This window comes from Syngnathus acus, chromosome 13 (genome assembly GCF_901709675.1).
Source record: "Syngnathus acus chromosome 13, fSynAcu1.2, whole genome shotgun sequence".
Taxonomy (NCBI): Eukaryota; Metazoa; Chordata; class Actinopteri; order Syngnathiformes; family Syngnathidae; genus Syngnathus; species Syngnathus acus.
The window spans coordinates 10,947,478-10,964,195 of record NC_051098.1 but is presented as its reverse complement, the minus strand read 5'-3'; the positions used below and the strand labels follow the sequence as shown (position 1 = coordinate 10,964,195).

Sequence of the window (16,718 nt, the reverse complement as noted above, 5' to 3'; positions counted from 1 at the left end):
TTTTCCATGATTTTTTTTCATATCTCCCAACTGATAATATTGTAGATGTTTATCAGGGTTTTTTGAAGAATTTTGAGGGTTTGTAATTTTTTTTGCTGATCCCTTGAGATTACTTGGCCCCTCCATGACGGCCCCCTAAGAAAAAAAAATCCTAGCTCCGTCAATGGCCTTAATCTATTTCCAAACATAGTGTTTACTTCCAGATGGGCCAGATCTCCTTAACCAATATTCTCAAATAGAGTCAATTTAACCATGAGGTACAATTGAAACTACATTTACCTGCATGCTCATGAATTCCTCATGTGACACACTGAACAAAAGGTCCAACCAAGTCAAAACCTCAAATACCCAAACATCAGTGACCACGTCAGATGTTTGCCCCAGATGCTTGGCCAACTGCCGAGCAGCCTTCAGGCCCCGCTTTAATGTGTGCTTAAGAGGCTGTATGACGGAGCGACTGCTGCTCTCTCTCTCTCTCTCCTCCAAATATCTGCCTATCATTTATTCATTCACACTCCCAGGACCGCTGCCGTCGTCATCTGAGGACCACGTCGTCTGAAGTTCTCCAGGCCTGTGTCGCTCAAAACATACGTACATGCACACACGAACGTGCACTTTGCCAACAGTCCCGGCGGTCTTCTAATTTTTTGACAGCCTATTTTTAGTGCAAAAAATAATCGAGGTGGAAAGTTCCATCTGTCCAACACTCGTGTTCCAGCTGCTCCTTTTTAGCAGCAGGCGGAAAGAGCAGTGGAAAAAAATGCTGCTTATCAGATAAAACTGACACAGAGAGGATTTATTTATCACGTGAATTCAGCTTTGGAAGGATTTACTCGGTGAGAGGCAGCTTCTAAGTTGGATGCTTGGGAAGAATGCGTCTTGTTTTGTTTCTTCCACAGAAACGGAGATGATGTAAGAGTGGGCATGCGGCTTGTCACCTCTGAGAGCTCCGCTTCTCTAGTCTCGCACTTACACTTCAAAAGTTAGCGTTCAAACTTTTTACTCTTAACCGTCTTGACTTGTCTCATCTGATATCAGTCCACTACAATTGTCGTTATGATATTGCTGGATTTGTGATTTATAGCAGCAGGCTATTTATAAGTGACGGAATCACAAAGTGATCCGATACTAAATTCTGGCATTGACCCAAACAACAGTATTTTTTGGGACGGATGGAAGTTTATTGCATAAACACATCACCAACGCTGTTCAGTCAGGTTCATCCATATGTTATTTTATGAGCCGTTTATCATCATCTGCTTTGTTCCGCACCAAAGAACCAAATTACACGTGTGAGCGCAGCCTAAAAATGGAAATCATGCCTTTATAATACTTCACATGTGACCTAACGGCATTATTATGTAAAGTACAGCAAATTTCATCACTGCCTCTACAGAAGGCATATTTTGTATGGTGTGAATGACACATTGATGAAAAGTGACCAGGCTAGCGTTGTCTTTTCAAACTTTGAGAGGTTATAAAGTTCACAAAAAAAGTGCAAATTCAGCTTGATGTCAGTACGCACGCCCTGAATGCCAAAAAGCTCAACAAACACCCCGAGTGGTTGTATAAACAGACGGACAATGTCATGTGAGCTGTTAGATAATCGCAACATTTTCCGGGAATATTTTATAAATGTGCCATGCTCTGTTTGAAAACAATACACCTTCTCTTTCACTTAATGTGGTCAATTGATTGGAACTCAATGTTGGTTCTGCCCGCACCCCTTGAGGGCTGTTCTGGGTGAAACATTAAGCCCGGGCACACGCACAGAGCAGCTCTGTGCTGATATCGCCATGAGGGGTTCATTGTGACAGTAGCTGAACCAATCAGTTTAAGAGCATAGAGCCTCCACTGTCTGTTTTAGAAAGACTGGAAACTTCCGTTAAGAAGACCCAAGACTTCATTTTTGCCAAGTATTTAAAAGGGGGAACTATAAATGTATTCACAATTTAAAAGAGTTCCCAGGCGAATCAACAATACCCCAAAAATGTGAAATTACAGTACACTTATCACACCCGTGTTTGCAGGCTAGTTGAAATCAACATGTTTCAGGGAAGCTAGGTAATTTCATCAGGGCTGTAAAAAGATGTTGCCATGGTGACAAAGGCAGAGTGGTGTCCTGTGTAATGTGTATTTTATTATATTACATCTCATTATTATATTTTAACTTTAGACCTGTATTTTTCTAGAAAACCCCTGATCAAATTCCAGGTAGAATCCAAAAGTGTTCTAATTTTCATATTTAAATGACGTTGAAATATGCTAATTATTTATTTCACTGGTCTGTATTACAGTATTTATAAGAAAGAAAAAAGAAAACAATAAATGTAGCTGGATTTTGTGGGCCCACCCATAATGCAGAGCTACTGCTGATTTAAAACAAAGGTCACAAAATACCGCAACAAACTATCTCGTGTCTGCTGACATAATCAGGCGATCAATCTACGGCTAAATTGTGACATGCAAAGCGTTGAGGTCAGTACACACGGCCAAAACAAGCCACGACAATCGATATGCTGCAATGTATTTATAGACACACTTGTGACTTCCCACTGAGGCACAAGAAGAGGAGCAAGTGTCCCTCAAAACAGTTTTGATTTTCATCCAGTGGCTTTGGAAACTTCCATTCTGACACGGTTGAAAAATGGCTATAGTGCAGTCAAACTATTTTGGTCACACACCAGCCCAGATTGAACCAATCTAACAATCTTACTTTGTGTGTGTCAGTGTGTGAGAGAGTGAGAGCGAGACGGAGGAAAAAGAACCTGAGTAAAAGTGACGAGCCACCGTCTGACTGCAGAGGAATACGGCTAAATAAGTGAACAGCCAAGTGAAACACGTCGACAATCACAACTAAATTCAATCTAACACCAAGACTGTCACATCCGAATTGACAGGCCTTGCCCGTGTGCATGTGTGTGTACATATGGTCCAGTGGAAAAGATGGCGGGGTGTTGGGACTTGCTCAACATTCTAGGCAGCATTGTTGCTGTTTTAAGAAATTAATCATGAGCAATTATTATATATACATATATACACACACGTATATATATATATAATATGTGGGTGCTTAAATGACTGCTAGTCTTCATTCAGCAGCACTTACAAGCTAGTCAGATAAACGTCAAGTTTGAATCTGTAGATGTATGATTTGAAATCAGAGGAAAAAAACATTCTATAACAAAAAAATAGTAGTTTTCATCAAAACTTTAATTACTCTCAAGCCTTCTTTATGCTTTATACATGGCTGACTTTTTTTTACGCTTACCAGTTGGCAGTTATGGATGTTAAAATGCGAGAATTGAGAATTTTGACTTTTGTTTCCATTATATCTTAAAGTTGTTGCAAATAAGCTTACAGTTGACAAGCAAAACTGTGTCTGAACAGATAGTTTGACCTCAGAGGTCAGCCCATATGGCTAATTATCGCTATTCCATTACAATTTGTATAGCTTCCAGGAATAATTATTCAAAGGGTACGAAAAGATCTTTCCACATTTTACACTTAAAGTAAAAGTATGTTCATTTATAGTAAATTACATCATGGAGAGAAAAAAAAAAAATCACAATTATTACACTCATGGAAATAAAAATCAAGATAGGCTATTTTCAACTATGTCAAGCATCACTGGAAACCCTGATATACTTTTAGGTAACTTTACTTTTTTAAAATGTGTTGTTTGATACTGCAGGACAATTTCCGGCCAAAGACAAGTTTTAATTTGAAATAACGGTCTCCAGACCACAGTCGCTCACTCACGAGCGTGTTGTACTGCCGGCCTGGTCAGAATGTTTGTTAATCTCGTGGATTATCATTGCATCCTAACCACCGCGCATTGCGTTCATTTCAAAGCGCAAACTCGCCCACTTTTTGCGTATCTGCAACAGTTGCGTTCCATGGGCGAGACAGCGAGAATGAAAGAGAAAGAGAGAGAGCGCACGCATGGATCAAATGTGAACAGTCCAAAGTGCTGTGGACAGAGATGCTTGCATGCTGAGGAGCTAGAAGTCATTTGAAACCGGTGCTTTAGCTTTAGTTTGATGGAAATGTGGGGATTTGACTCCAGGGTAAAATAAGTATTAAGGGGGATAAGGGGGGCCCCGTTGTCAAACGCGCCCAATACCACAATTCCATCTTTTTTTATTTCTTTTTTTATTTATTGATTGATTTGTGTTTATTTGATTTTTAATTGTTTGTTTGTTTATCGTTATGCAATTATAATTAGTATTATTATTTAGAGTTATGTGTTCTCAATTAGTGTGTTTCATGCATGTTTGTTCCTTTGCTTTTTAATAAGGCTCTTCCATCTTCCACACTATCAGACAAGGCAAGATGTGTGTGTCCACATTCCTCAGTCCTTCTAATAGGTTTAATTTTGCTGCTGCGTAAAATCACTGCCAACAAAAAGTTACAGGTTTTGGAAAAAGACTCACCCTCCATGCAGAAAATGACCATCCAGGCTATCCAAAGGTCCGAGTTATGAAACTTCACCATTGTTCCGAGCTGTTCAGTTCTCTGGTCCGCTCAGTTGCCTTGCAGAAAACTCGTCCTTGTAATGGCATGTGGCATGGAACTAGTAGGGATTTACGCAGCGCGCTCAAGCCACTTTGTTTGCCCAAAACAAAGTGAAAGGTTTGCACGCGTGCTCCGAAAGGAGCCCCAATTCATGTCCGCTCCGGTTCACCGGTCGCTGTCTCCCGTGTTGGTGCGTCTCACCCTCCGATGTCCGTAAGCGGATCAGTCCAAGTCTTCTGTGTAAATAACCCGTCGGTTATTTGCGGTTGGTGCAAAGCCCGATCTGAATCTCTCCACAAGTGTCTGAATGCAACTTAGAAATTCATCCCAAACTGTCCGTTTCCCCGCCGCGTTGGTGAGTGTCTCCAGCGCGTCCTGTGGCGCTCCATGATTCCTCGCTTGATCTGCAGCAGCTGATTGGACCGGGTGTAAATTTTACCTGAAAGGATTTTAGCTTCCGGTTTGAGTCATTCAAACTAAAACTAGCCTTCGTTAATAGTTGGGGAATATGACATATTCATGAGCATGCATTGCCCGTTTGAAAAGTGTGGCATTCCAGTATGCGTCATCTGTTAACTCTGTGATGACATTCTATCAAAAGCACCAACTAAGTCTTTTACTCTTGTACTTTGTTTGGGAACACATCCAACTTCCTGTCATTGTTCAAATGTTTCCGTGCACTTGACGAGCCTCAGTGACAGACAATTGGAAATCGGCTGGAGTCCGGCTGTTGCCTAGAGACCGTTGACGCCGGAAAGGGAGAGAAATGTACTTGCGCCCTCTTGTGGTGCGTTTGTAGATCGACTCATTTGGAAAATTACAGTAATTGCAATGAATCTTTTCCTTTGCAACCGTTCTGTCACATCAATTTTGTGTGGCCCACGAATGTCTATTTTCTTATGAATTGCGTTTGAAGCAAATAGAAAACAAAACACCCACACCCACACTTATCTTACTATCATTTGTTGCAAAAATATTTCACCAAGTCCTTTAAAAATGTATTTGTTTCACTGATCATTGTGTTGATATTTTTATTTGGACGGTCTTCTGGTGGAAAGCAGGGTGCAATTAAAGATGCTGCAATCAATGTTTGATCAAACACCTCAGCAAGTTAATTTGTCACATTTTTTGTACATCACAGGATGTGTTTTGTGTCTTGGTCAACACACAACAAACACACTTTTTTAAATCAATATAATAAGTGCCGGCAGCACAACACAGAGTCTCGGGGGTTCTGGGTTTTCAATCTTGTACCCAGGAAATTGCATAGGAGAAGTCTGGACAAGATTTTTGTCTGTGATGGAGATAGAAAATGTGTTTTTAAAAGACAAGGCGGACTGAACTACGTGACATCTCTAGGCACAATAGCTTTGCGTCAATAGCTTCACACTCAGGCTGTTGTGGGACACAAATGCAGTGAAACAAACCATAATTTGAATTGTGATTACTGAGGCGCTACATGAGAGTCTGGTAGCTAGACTGAGCCAGAAGGACACAGATGCATCCTGCTTGTGAACACTTTTTCATAGCATATGTTGCTCGATCGTCATCATGAGCATATTTGAAGTCTCACATTGTATACTTTTGCAAATCTGGCAATATATTTGCTAAAGGTTTGGCATTTGAATATCTTTTCTGGCTTTCCTGTGTGGAGTTTGAACGTTCTTCCCATGCCGTTTTTCTTCCTCCCACATTCCACACAATGTTCCACTATCTGTGAGCTGCAGTGTTTTAAGAACAGGCCCACGTAGGCTCCTCATGAGGTTCTTGAGGGCAACATGTGAGTGACCCATGTGAGTGTGAATGGTGCTTTGACTACATGTGCTCTCTGAGATTGGCTAGCGATCGCTCTAGGGTGTATCATGTCTTTTCTCCTTTTTGGTTGGGATCGGCTCCACTTAATAAGGGTGTGCAGCAGAGGAACGGCCATAAAAATGTTTTATAGTCGATATTTCATATTAATCACAAGTACGGAGAATTTCTCTTATTTCCTTTCTCCATATATAAGATTTTAAAGTCCTGTTAATCTTTTATACTAAATGTCAATTCCATTATATGTCGAATGAATAAATAATTTTAGATGTGTAACCTTTATGTAATTTATCACTTTTACTTTGAGCTTTTTGCATAATTTCCCAAGTCTACAGTTTTATTAAAGAAGGGTAAAAAAAATATATAAAACGACAAAAAAATGGACAAATACGTATATTGTTTTATTTTAGATAATTATTTAATTTCATACATGCAAGTATCTGATTGGCTACAAAATACCACAATTTCAGACTTTTGATTGACACCCCACCACCAAGAAAAGGAAACAATGCCACCTTGTGGTAAAAACACGGTCCTTTCAGATATAATGACTTGTCAGACCATTGACTGACTACCCTGAGCTCCAAGATTGGTTTACAGCAGACCAGCACGTTGCTGGCAATGGAATAAAGTTGAAATGCATTTACACATACACACACTGCCAGCAAGCCAAATCTGCCCCTTAGGAAGCATCAGCCCTGAAATGACAAAAAGCACAATATTTACTGCAGGAACATAAGAATTTATTAAAGTAAGTGCCACAGCTCATTAATTTTATAAATAAATAGTTCTGGCAGCAGCACTGGCCCCTAATAAGCACTAAAAGTAGCGAAGGCAATATTCGACCATGTGACCTGTTTGTTTTGCCCTCACGGGAAACTGCACTGATTGTGAGAAAGGCTGCAGAATATTAACGAAAATAGTCACAGATAGCAAGACGAGGGTGGGGTGTGTTGTGGCACAGCAGGTGAGACCTGTTCTGGCTGCATCGCAGTAAGACAAAACAAGGCGTGACAGCTGCATGACAAGCGTCGAGCAGTATTCAGTTAGTTTGAAAGATTATCAAATAAACGTTAAAAACTCACCTCGTCGCTGCTGCTGCTACTACTACTGCTGCTTGAGGAAGAGGAGGAGGATGTGTTGGACCCGTGCCCTTCCTTATGTTCCTTTTTCTTTCCATCCTTTGATCCCGTTTTCTTTCCATCCTTATGGCCACCACTCTTTTCATCTTTACTTTTGCTCTTTCCATCCGATGACTTCTTCTTGTCACCGGATTTGGCCTTGCTGTCACCCTAGAATTATATACATTACGTGGTAGATTTCAGACGTTTTCACCTCAATTTGTCAAGCATTTGTCAATTAAAATGTCATTTAAGTCACAAATTAATCCTAATATACCTGTTGAGATGGACCTTGTTGTAAAAGTCAATCAGAAAACAAATAAAATCAAGTAAATAATACTAAAAATAATAATAATAATAATAATAATAATAAAGTACCTTATCATCCTTCTTACTCCAAGGCCAGCTAAACTCGTCCTTGTTAGCCTCTTGTTTTGTTATTTGCTCCTCACCACCGCCCATCGCTGGAAATGAAAACAAACGTAGTCAGCACATTTCAATTAACTTCACTCAAAGTTTAGGTTGAGCGTGCAACTGGTAGGTGCATTGTCATATTAGGTGACAATAAGATTTAAAAGCTTCTTGAAGTGAAATCTTACCATCATTAAGATTGAAACTCATCGTGACTCCGTGCAAATCCAAGTGACAACTATGACAGCAGACCGGAAGCACCGAGCGTCAATAAACTAGCCGCACCTGAAACCACGTGACTCAACCAGGCCGCACCTCCGGCAGGAGCTTCCTGGTGCGCAAACGCATTTTTACCACTCACGAGTTAATCATTTGAACAAAATTATCATGTGCAACACTGCAGCGTGAAGCTCACTTATTGAATTGTTTTATTAAATTGCCGGGTGCCCCATCCGCCCCCCCACTCCCTCTTCAAATGTATTTATTCATTTTGTATTCATTTTTTAGTAATTTATCTCATTAAATAATATATTGTTTTTTTCATTAGTAAAACATTTACAAATATACATTTTGTTTATTTTTAAAAGTATATTTATTGCTTATTTGTATTATTAAAACTAAGTAAACTGCATTTTCTTTAAAAGCTGGACACGATTTGGACTAAAGCATGTAAAGTCGCTGCTGGATTAATAATGATCAATACAAAATACAGGCAGCTTCTTTTTTTTTCTCCACTCTTACCTTGCATATAGTTAAATGTCATCTGATCCGGCAAATCTTTGTAGTTCAAATGTTGGGTTAATGTTGAGATCTCTCTTTGTTTGGTCTATGACTATGCAGTCTGTCCTGGCACGTGTTATAATTGTGCCAAAACACTTTTTTTTTTTTTTTTTTTACATCCATGAAGCACATATCAATCACTACCTTTTTCTTCTTTTCATCTAACTGTTAAGAAATGTCAGATAAAGAAGTTGAGTTGTTGATGAATCTGAACCCATACACTGTTTGTACAGTGCTCTACTTAATAATAATCATAGACAAGGTACACAAAATACAATGTTGTTGTTTTATTCCCTGAGGCAATTATCCCTTACATAAAAATCATCTTTTTTTTCCAACGACACAATCATTCCTCACCAAATCCACATTTCCTTTGATTGAATTGTTTTGACATTTCATCACTTGTAAGACCTCCTTCTGTATAGATCAGTGGCGTTGAAGTGCGGGGTGGAACGGGTCCCTGCGTCCCTAAATCGGTACGTACTCCCCATCAATGACTCCATGGGGCTTAAGGGTCTGCGAATGGGTGGCCGATCTCCGCCGGCAGTTGTGGTCACGGGTGGATTGGAGAGAGGGGGAGCCAGAGGATTTACAAGGGGTTTGGAGGGAAGCAATGGATAAGTGATGACGGGAGCGCCACCGGGCTTAATGGTTCTGCTAAATGCCGAGGATCCACTCGCACCTGGCTCTGGTGGTATTTGTGGATTGGCGCTTTGCTCAGCACCAGGAATTTTCTGCAATGAAAAAAGGAGGACGCTATGATGGGGGGTGGTTAGCGTTTCAACTTAGCTAAAAGTTTCCAAAAGTTGATTTAGCATGATATGGCTCCTTCAAAGTCATACATGTTCCCATGACTTGCCTTCTCTTTTTTCTTCTTGTCTTTTTTGGCCTTTTTGTTTTCCTTGTCACTGCCGCTGGAACTTGAGGAACTGGAACTAGAAGAACTGGAACTTGAAGAACTGGAGCTTGAATCCTGAAACGCATGCCACAGATTGTAAAAAATAAACATAATCTTTACACACCCACTGAATTATCCTTCCATCAATCCGTCCATCTGTCTGTCCATTCATTGCAATCACAGCACATACTGTATGGAGACAACATCAGGTGAGTGAACCATTGATACTCAATGAACCCACCTTTTTCTTCTTCTTGTCCTTCTTCTTTTTCTTCTTCTTGTCTTTCTTCTTTTTCTTCTCATCACTACCAGAACAATCTGAGTGCTTAGATGCAAATGCAACAATTTGGTTAGCGCACTGTAGCCCGCCCAATTTACATAAAACAAATGTTTGAAATTTATTGGCAGTCTCACTTTTTTCTTGTCCTTCTTTTTCTTCTTGTCCTTTTTCTTCTTTTTCTTCTTTTTCTCATCATCACTAGAAGAATCACTAGATGAGGAAGAATCCTGCACAGAAAATCATTTATATTTAGCATCTACAGAATGGGTACATACAATCTAAGATTACTATAGCAAAAATACAAATGAAGACTTTTTAATTCCGTTTTATTAAATTGGAACGGCTTTGCTCTCATATTAGTTTGTACAGTTGTACCTAATTAAGTGACTGTAGTGTAATGTATTTTTTTCACCTTTTTCTTCTTTTCCTTCTTTTTCTTCTTCTTTTTATCTTTTTTCTTCTTTTTCTAAAGAAATGATTCGCCATTTAAGTTCAGAAAAAAAAGTCAATGTAATGGTGAATAGCGCATTTACTGACCTTGTCGCTGTCACTATCAGAAGAGGAGGAGGAAGAGGAGGAGGAGCTGGCCTTCTAATGACAAAGGAAAAACAACAAAAATCCACATTATGATCAAAATCTGCTGCAAATATACTGTATATTGAAAAACATTCTAGACAACTATATTAATAGTATAATGAATTTACCTTCTTCTTCTTTTTCTTCTTCTTCTTCTTTTTCTTCTTATCATCATCACTGTCAGATGAAGAAGAGGAGGATGAGGAGGAGGAGGAGGAAGAGCTGGAGTCCTGTTCAGAGATTGGGAGAGTAACATTATGATGAAAATCTGCTGTAAATATACTGGATATGTAAACTATTCTAGACAAAAAATATTAATAGAATAATGTATTTTTATTTACCTTCTTCTTTTTCTTCTTCTTTTTCTTTTTCTTCTTGTCATCATCACTGTCAGATGAAGAAGAGGAGGAGGAGGAAGAGGAAGAACTGGAGTCCTATTCAGAGATTGGGAGAATAATACAAAACACTGATACCTGACTGCACAAATAGATTACTGGATTACACAAGCAACAAAGGAAAAATAACAAACCTTCTTCTTCTTCTTCTTCTTCTTTTTCTTCTTCTTCACTTTCTTCTTCTTTTTCTTTTCATCATCACTATCAGATGAGGAAGAGGAGGAAGAAGAACTGGAGTCCTGTTAAGACAATTTTTAGGAACAAACACAAGTCATTACATAATAATAATAATCATAATAATAATAATAATAATAATGCATCCAATTTATGTAGGTCATGGAAGATGTCAGAAAATTGGGACCGCAGAATTAAATACTGTATTGGATAATACAAGAGGTACAAATGCAAACCTTCTTCTTTTTCTTCTTCTTTTTCTTTTTCTTCTTTTTCTTCTTGTCATCATCACTGTCAGAAGATGATGACGATGAAGAAGAAGAAGAAGAACTGGAGTCCTGTTAATACAGTTTAAGTATAATAAGTACGTATAATAAACCAACTCACAATAAATAAAATAAAGTCAATACAAGAGGGATAACGCACCTTCTTTTTCTTCTTCTTCTTTTTCTTCTTCTTTTTCTTCTTTTTGTCATCATCACTTTCTGAGGAAGAGCTATCAGAAGACGAAGAAGAGGAGGAGCTGGAAGAATCCTAAACATGAAATTAGACACAAATTATTTATTGACAGTAATCAGTAACAATCAGTTTACTCTTTTGACCAAACTTTTCTTTTATACCGTACCTTCTTTTTCTTCTTCTTCTTCTTCTTCTTCTTTTTCTTTTTCTTCTTGTCTTTTTCATCATCATCACTGTCCGAAGATGAACCAGAATCCTATTGAAAAAAAAAAAATCAGCATGAGGCTCATTTGATTATTTTGCTCTTTTCATCAACACTATGATCACCTTTTGCTTCTTCTTCTTCAGCTGCTTTTTTTTCTTTGGCTCCAACCCATCCTCTCCCTCTCCCTCATCATCACTTAGGTGGCCTTCCTCGATACCACCCGGGAACGCCGCTGCTTAAAGAGTTCGAATGATACCCCTGACCCATACAAAAATTTGAACTGCTCCTTGACATGTTGAACATCACACTTACCACCCGGTAGGGAAGTTATAGACGGATCTTCTGCTGCTTTATACTATTGAAAAAAAAAAAAAATTATCTGATTTTTAAGCGAGTGACATATTGTACATAATGTTCATGTGAGTTTGTCACCTTGTCATCATAAATGTTATCTTTCGACGCATCTTCAACTCCTGTGGAAAACATCAATATGAACATAAACAAATATGTTTGGTTGTATTGATTGTTAGTATTAAAAATAAATGTGTCACACTCACCTGCTGATAAAAGTGATTCTTGCGCTTCATCCTGTGAATAAAAGTCAAGATTTTTTTCACTCCTGTCTTGGATTTTGTCTGCATCATTACATTTTTATTGGTGTCTGTTCATACTTCACTGTTTTGTAAAATGTTGTAATTGCAATATGGATGTAATTATGACTCCATATTAAATAAAAATAATGTGAAGTTAATGAGTTCTATTACTGGAACAGTCTGGAAAAGGTAATAAAGCCCCTCAGAAATCTATGTAGCCCCTCCAGCATTTTATGCAATATATTTTATGTAATATACTTACAAATTATATTATCAGTATGAGTAATTTCACAAACATGGTTAACATACCTTTTCCTTTTTTTTCTTTTTCTTCTTTTTCTTTTTCTTGTCATCACTGTCAGAGGAGGAGGAAGAGGAGGAAGAAGAGGAGGAGGAAGAAGAGGAGGAAGAAGAAGAGGAGGAGGAGGAAGAGGAGGAACTGGAATCCTATGAAAGAAGCGAAAGTTTAACAATTAGCGTCAAGCCTAGATTTTCATTTATTTCCATGATTTAGAAAGGAGATGAATAAAACTCAGTTACACATATTGTAATTACAGCACCTTCTTTTTCTTCTTCTTCTTTTTCTTTTTCTTCTTCTTTTTCTTTTCATCATCACTATCAGAGGAAGAACTGTCAGATGACGAGGATGAGGAATCCTGTGAAGTAAAAGAAGGAAACATGAATTGCTGACAACACTATTTTTTATAATGAATGTTTTTTTTCCCAAAAACATAACGGCATTATTTGGCATAGCTGTACCTTTTTGTCTTTCTTCTTTTTCTTCTTTTTGTCTTTTTTCTTCTTCTTGTCCTTCTTTTTCTTCTTCTTTTCATCGCTGTCTGAGCTGTCAGATGAAGAGGAATCCTGTGAAGCGAGGGTGGAAAAGCCATTTCAATGGAACAGTTGTCTTAATACGAGTTTCTTTTTTTTATTTGTACTAACGACGTTTTTATATTGATCTACATTATGCACATGTTCTCATTATATCTTGAAATTTCATTGACAAAAACATTAATTTATTGTTTGTCAACAAAAATTACACATAAAAACATAAGGTTAAGGTTAGGGTTAACCCATGAAATAAAATATATTACACAAAGCTAATCAAAGTAAAGGGCTCCTTTTATGGTGGGAACATTTTTATATTTTCAGAGACATCTATCCCTACATTATTACCAGTGACTGTAATGCCATCTAGTTAAAAATCCCATTTTGGATTATCAAGGCACATTTTTCAGCTGCTATTTATGATCATGATCATTAATTATTATTAATTTAATCATCATTAAAAAGTAAGAAAACACTTGGGGCCTAATACAGAACCCTGAGGCACACCAGATGTGAATTAACTGTGAATTTGGATTTCCAAGTGTGACAAACTGAAAGAAGTGTGTCTGAAGCCATTCAAGTAGTTTTCCAGCAGTGATGCAAGCGTATGCAGAAGTTTACATGACACAAACGCTTAAACATTTTATGAAAATCTGCCATCGACAGCATTACGCCAGCATGGCATGCGTGGATTTACCTTGTTCTTTTTCATCTTATCCTTCTCTTTCCTGTCATTGTCCTCATCAGAAACCTGAAACAACCCAGAGGAAACTGATGTGATGAGATATATTCATAATTATCTAGAAAGGTAGATCTGGAGGCTTAAAATGGGAATATTTCAAATGAAATGGCATTCATCTCTCACCCGCTTTAACTCCGGGTCCCCAGGAAGTTGCATGTGTTCATCTAAATAAACACACAACAATATGGATCAACCAGTTCAGCCGAACCATCAACACTTACGTTTTCCTCCATATATGAATCTCCCAGGAGAAATAATTTCACCTACCAGTCGGTGCTATGATCAACCTGTCCCACATGTACTCAGGCACCACTTTTTTCTTCGTCTTCTCCTTTTTCTTCTTCTTCTTTTTCTTTTTCTTGTCATCCTTCAAGATAATAATGTGTTACAATTATTTATCTAGCTAGAGAAAGTGTTCTACACAGAGGCAGTACAATTGTGTGATTTCATATCGTAATTATGACATTATGATTGGTGTATTACAATAATACTATTTTTTTTTTTAAAATGGAGTACTGAAAGCATTGTCAGGTGTTGAAGTGCTGAATTATTATGTTGACTACGCTAACAACTGGTTAAACAAGTCATTCTTATCCTTGCTTCACCCATCATGATAATATCACAGTCAGATGTTACTTACTGGAAAAATAAAGGTTCAATTACTGACATTTTTTGTATGAAATTAGAAATAGCAAAAATGTAGTCGCTCCAACTGCATAAAATTGTTTTTGTTCATTCTGGGGTGGTAAAACAAAAATAAAAAGAATGGAAATCAATTCATTGTTACAACATGTCTGTGTTGTACATTCCAAATGGGTGTGCCTTCAATCATATACTTCCTTAGTGCCTCCACCTACTTTCTCTAAGTCCAAAGCTTGAGGCAGTACTACCGAATGGAATGCAATTTTTTTTTTTTTAAGTCTTGCAGCTTGCACCCAAATGCTTGAGGTGGCGATCTTTGTTTTTAACTTGTTTCCCTAGTGCAAACTGCCTTAAATTAAGAGATCACCTATTTAAAAAAAAAAAATAAAGTTGTCAAAAAGTTTTCAACTTTAAAAAGGTTGCTGCTGAAATACTCTTCTAGCAAACTTTACTTACTACCAAGTTTTTTTACACTCACCAAAAGCCCAAGTGTGGATCATGAGCTGAAGGCAAATTTGGAAATTTAATAGGTCATCAACAAAGCACACATGTTCACTCAGTTTGAATTAAATGTGCATAAAATGAAAGCTGGAGGATTTTGAAATGATTTTTGCAAAGACGTTCTTGCTGACTTGGCTGGAGGGGAAATCGTGTGACGACAACGTCTAGTGGTAGACATGCTGAAGCAATATTTGGACACGCACTTGATCGAACTTACCTCACTATCACTGTCTGAAGAGCTGCTGGACGATGAGGAAGAGGAGGAAGATGAAGAACTGGAATCCTGCAGGAAGAGAGTGGTATCTTTTTTCTGAACAGGTTTATTTATTTGGGCCTTCATTCATGTAAATGAGATTGTTGTCTTTGCTATCTAGCGTAAACAGGGAAGGGCTCTTTAAACACACGACCGGGCACATGTCCACCCATTGTAGCTATGAAGGCAGCCTATTGTACCTATCACAAAGTGCACTTGGTCTACTTTCTACAAAACACATTAATCACATGCCTGACCAGTTTAGTGCAGTGCAGCCAGGCATGTATTTACTTCTTCCCAGGCACGACACACCCTGAAGACGACATAAAAGGCCTCATTTGCTGCCTTGTAAAATAGATTCTCATTCTAAAAGCCATGATTACACTTTGATTGGATATATTGTAATATTTTTATCAACCGTTTAAGGTAATTTATTTCAAATTTACATCACATCATTTCCATTGTATTACAATAATTTATTTTTGTTTGATTTTTTTAGGTTTTTGAGATGCAGTTATTCATTGACGATGATCTCAAAACTGCACCCCACCGTCACTGAAAAATTGACGTATAATCCTACGAAGATTTCCCATAAACACTTAATATTGATAAAAGTAATAAAGAAATACCTTCTTTTTCTTCTTCCTCTTCTTTAGTTTCTTCTTCTTCTTTTCCTTCTTGCCTTCATCCTCACTGTCTGAGGATGATGAAGAACTATCATATGAGTATGGTACCTGGCGACAAAAAGTCACATACTTCTTCTCACTGTTCTTCAATTGGCAAAAGAGCAGATAGAGTGACTCTGAATTGTTACTTACCTGGCAATCTGTAGTTTCTATTGGTTGACTCCTGTCATCGGCACACGATTGTATTTCTACCGGCTCTATTTCCTCTGTGAGAGACCCCAAACGACCGGGTGGGAGGGCTGCTGGTTCCTCTACACTTGCAGCTCCACCAGGAGCTATTGTTCAAAAAATAGGTCATACATATTACATCAAAACGAATTTGCATGCACTCTGAAATGAACATTTTCAATTGTTCACATGTAGAATTAACAAACAGTGCTTCTATTTAATGACTAATTTGAGAGCTGTTCTTATAACAAGCATAAACAACATCTATTATTAAGTTATTTAATGCTAAACTCAACAAACTGTTGTGTGGAACGAGAAAAACTACCTTATGCCATTTGCAATAAACCTCAACAATGACTTTATTACATTATGAGAATAATCAGCAGTGCCCCACCCCTCGCAAGAAGAATTGCCCAATGTCCTGTGAAATTCTGAAATAGGCACAAACTCATTTGAAAAACAGAGGTTTTATGTTTCTTGAGCGTGTAGTATGTATGAGCTAAAAATACTTGTAGATAAAATAATGTCATTGGAATCAGCTAACCTTCAGTGAGAGGGAACTCCATTTACGTCCACCTTTCTCCTCTGCCGAGGAAGCCTCCCAAACACACCCTTCCAGGTTTATTTGTGAGGAGACAGCATGAAAGATAGGGCTGGGTCATATAAGTATGTGTTA

General features: G+C 38.0%; 3 protein-coding genes and 1 long non-coding RNA gene across 7 annotated transcripts in view; 1 reads left to right on the top strand and 3 right to left on the bottom strand.

The window, feature by feature from the left end:
- igsf11 (immunoglobulin superfamily member 11) overlaps positions 1 to 4,936 on the bottom strand; it is a 51,985-nt gene extending 47,049 nt beyond the window's left edge. For both annotated transcript variants that reach the window (XM_037267364.1, XM_037267365.1), the window contains exon 1: positions 4,437 to 4,936. In XM_037267364.1, coding sequence (XP_037123259.1) covers positions 4,437 to 4,497 — 61 coding nt within the window. In that variant the 5' untranslated portion in view covers positions 4,498 to 4,936. The remainder of the gene's footprint in view (positions 1 to 4,436) is intronic.
- Positions 4,937 to 6,710: 1,774 nt separating this feature from the next.
- Positions 6,711 to 8,204, bottom strand: LOC119132679 (ADP-ribosylation factor-like protein 6-interacting protein 4). Its single transcript, XM_037268132.1, has 4 exons — positions 8,051 to 8,204; positions 7,830 to 7,915; positions 7,416 to 7,622; positions 6,711 to 7,028 (listed from the first exon to the last, which is right to left on the bottom strand). Exons 1-4 carry the CDS (start codon positions 8,070 to 8,072, stop codon positions 7,023 to 7,025), a joined length of 321 nt encoding a protein of 106 aa, XP_037124027.1. The 5' UTR covers positions 8,073 to 8,204; the 3' UTR covers positions 6,711 to 7,022.
- Positions 8,205 to 8,914: 710 nt separating this feature from the next.
- LOC119132155 (uncharacterized G-patch domain protein DDB_G0278987-like) lies at positions 8,915 to 16,714 on the bottom strand. 3 transcript variants are annotated; one of them, XM_037267154.1, is made up of 20 exons: positions 16,587 to 16,714; positions 16,007 to 16,149; positions 15,818 to 15,922; positions 15,153 to 15,218; positions 14,060 to 14,159; positions 13,916 to 13,956; positions 13,748 to 13,801; positions 12,982 to 13,086; positions 12,783 to 12,878; positions 12,532 to 12,669; positions 12,187 to 12,217; positions 12,062 to 12,105; positions 11,942 to 11,984; positions 11,752 to 11,861; positions 11,591 to 11,680; positions 11,392 to 11,499; positions 9,955 to 10,047; positions 9,782 to 9,865; positions 9,502 to 9,615; positions 8,915 to 9,376 (listed from the first exon to the last, which is right to left on the bottom strand). In XM_037267154.1, the coding sequence occupies exons 1-20, from the start codon at positions 16,606 to 16,608 to the stop codon at positions 9,041 to 9,043; spliced, it is 1,923 nt and encodes a 640-aa protein (XP_037123049.1). In that variant the 5' UTR covers positions 16,609 to 16,714; the 3' UTR covers positions 8,915 to 9,040. The 3 variants fall into 3 exon arrangements, with proteins under 3 accessions (XP_037123049.1, XP_037123050.1, XP_037123052.1); XM_037267155.1 differs by having other exon boundaries at positions 12,062 to 12,102; positions 16,587 to 16,695; XM_037267157.1 differs by lacking the exons at positions 8,915 to 9,376; positions 9,502 to 9,615; positions 9,782 to 9,865; positions 9,955 to 10,047 and adding an exon at positions 10,696 to 10,830 and having other exon boundaries at positions 16,587 to 16,695.
- On the top strand, positions 10,586 to 11,487 carry LOC119132158. Its single transcript, XR_005099800.1, has 2 exons — positions 10,586 to 10,669; positions 10,791 to 11,487. It is a non-coding gene; the product is annotated as an uncharacterized LOC119132158 (long non-coding RNA).
- Positions 16,715 to 16,718: the final 4 nt, after the last annotated feature.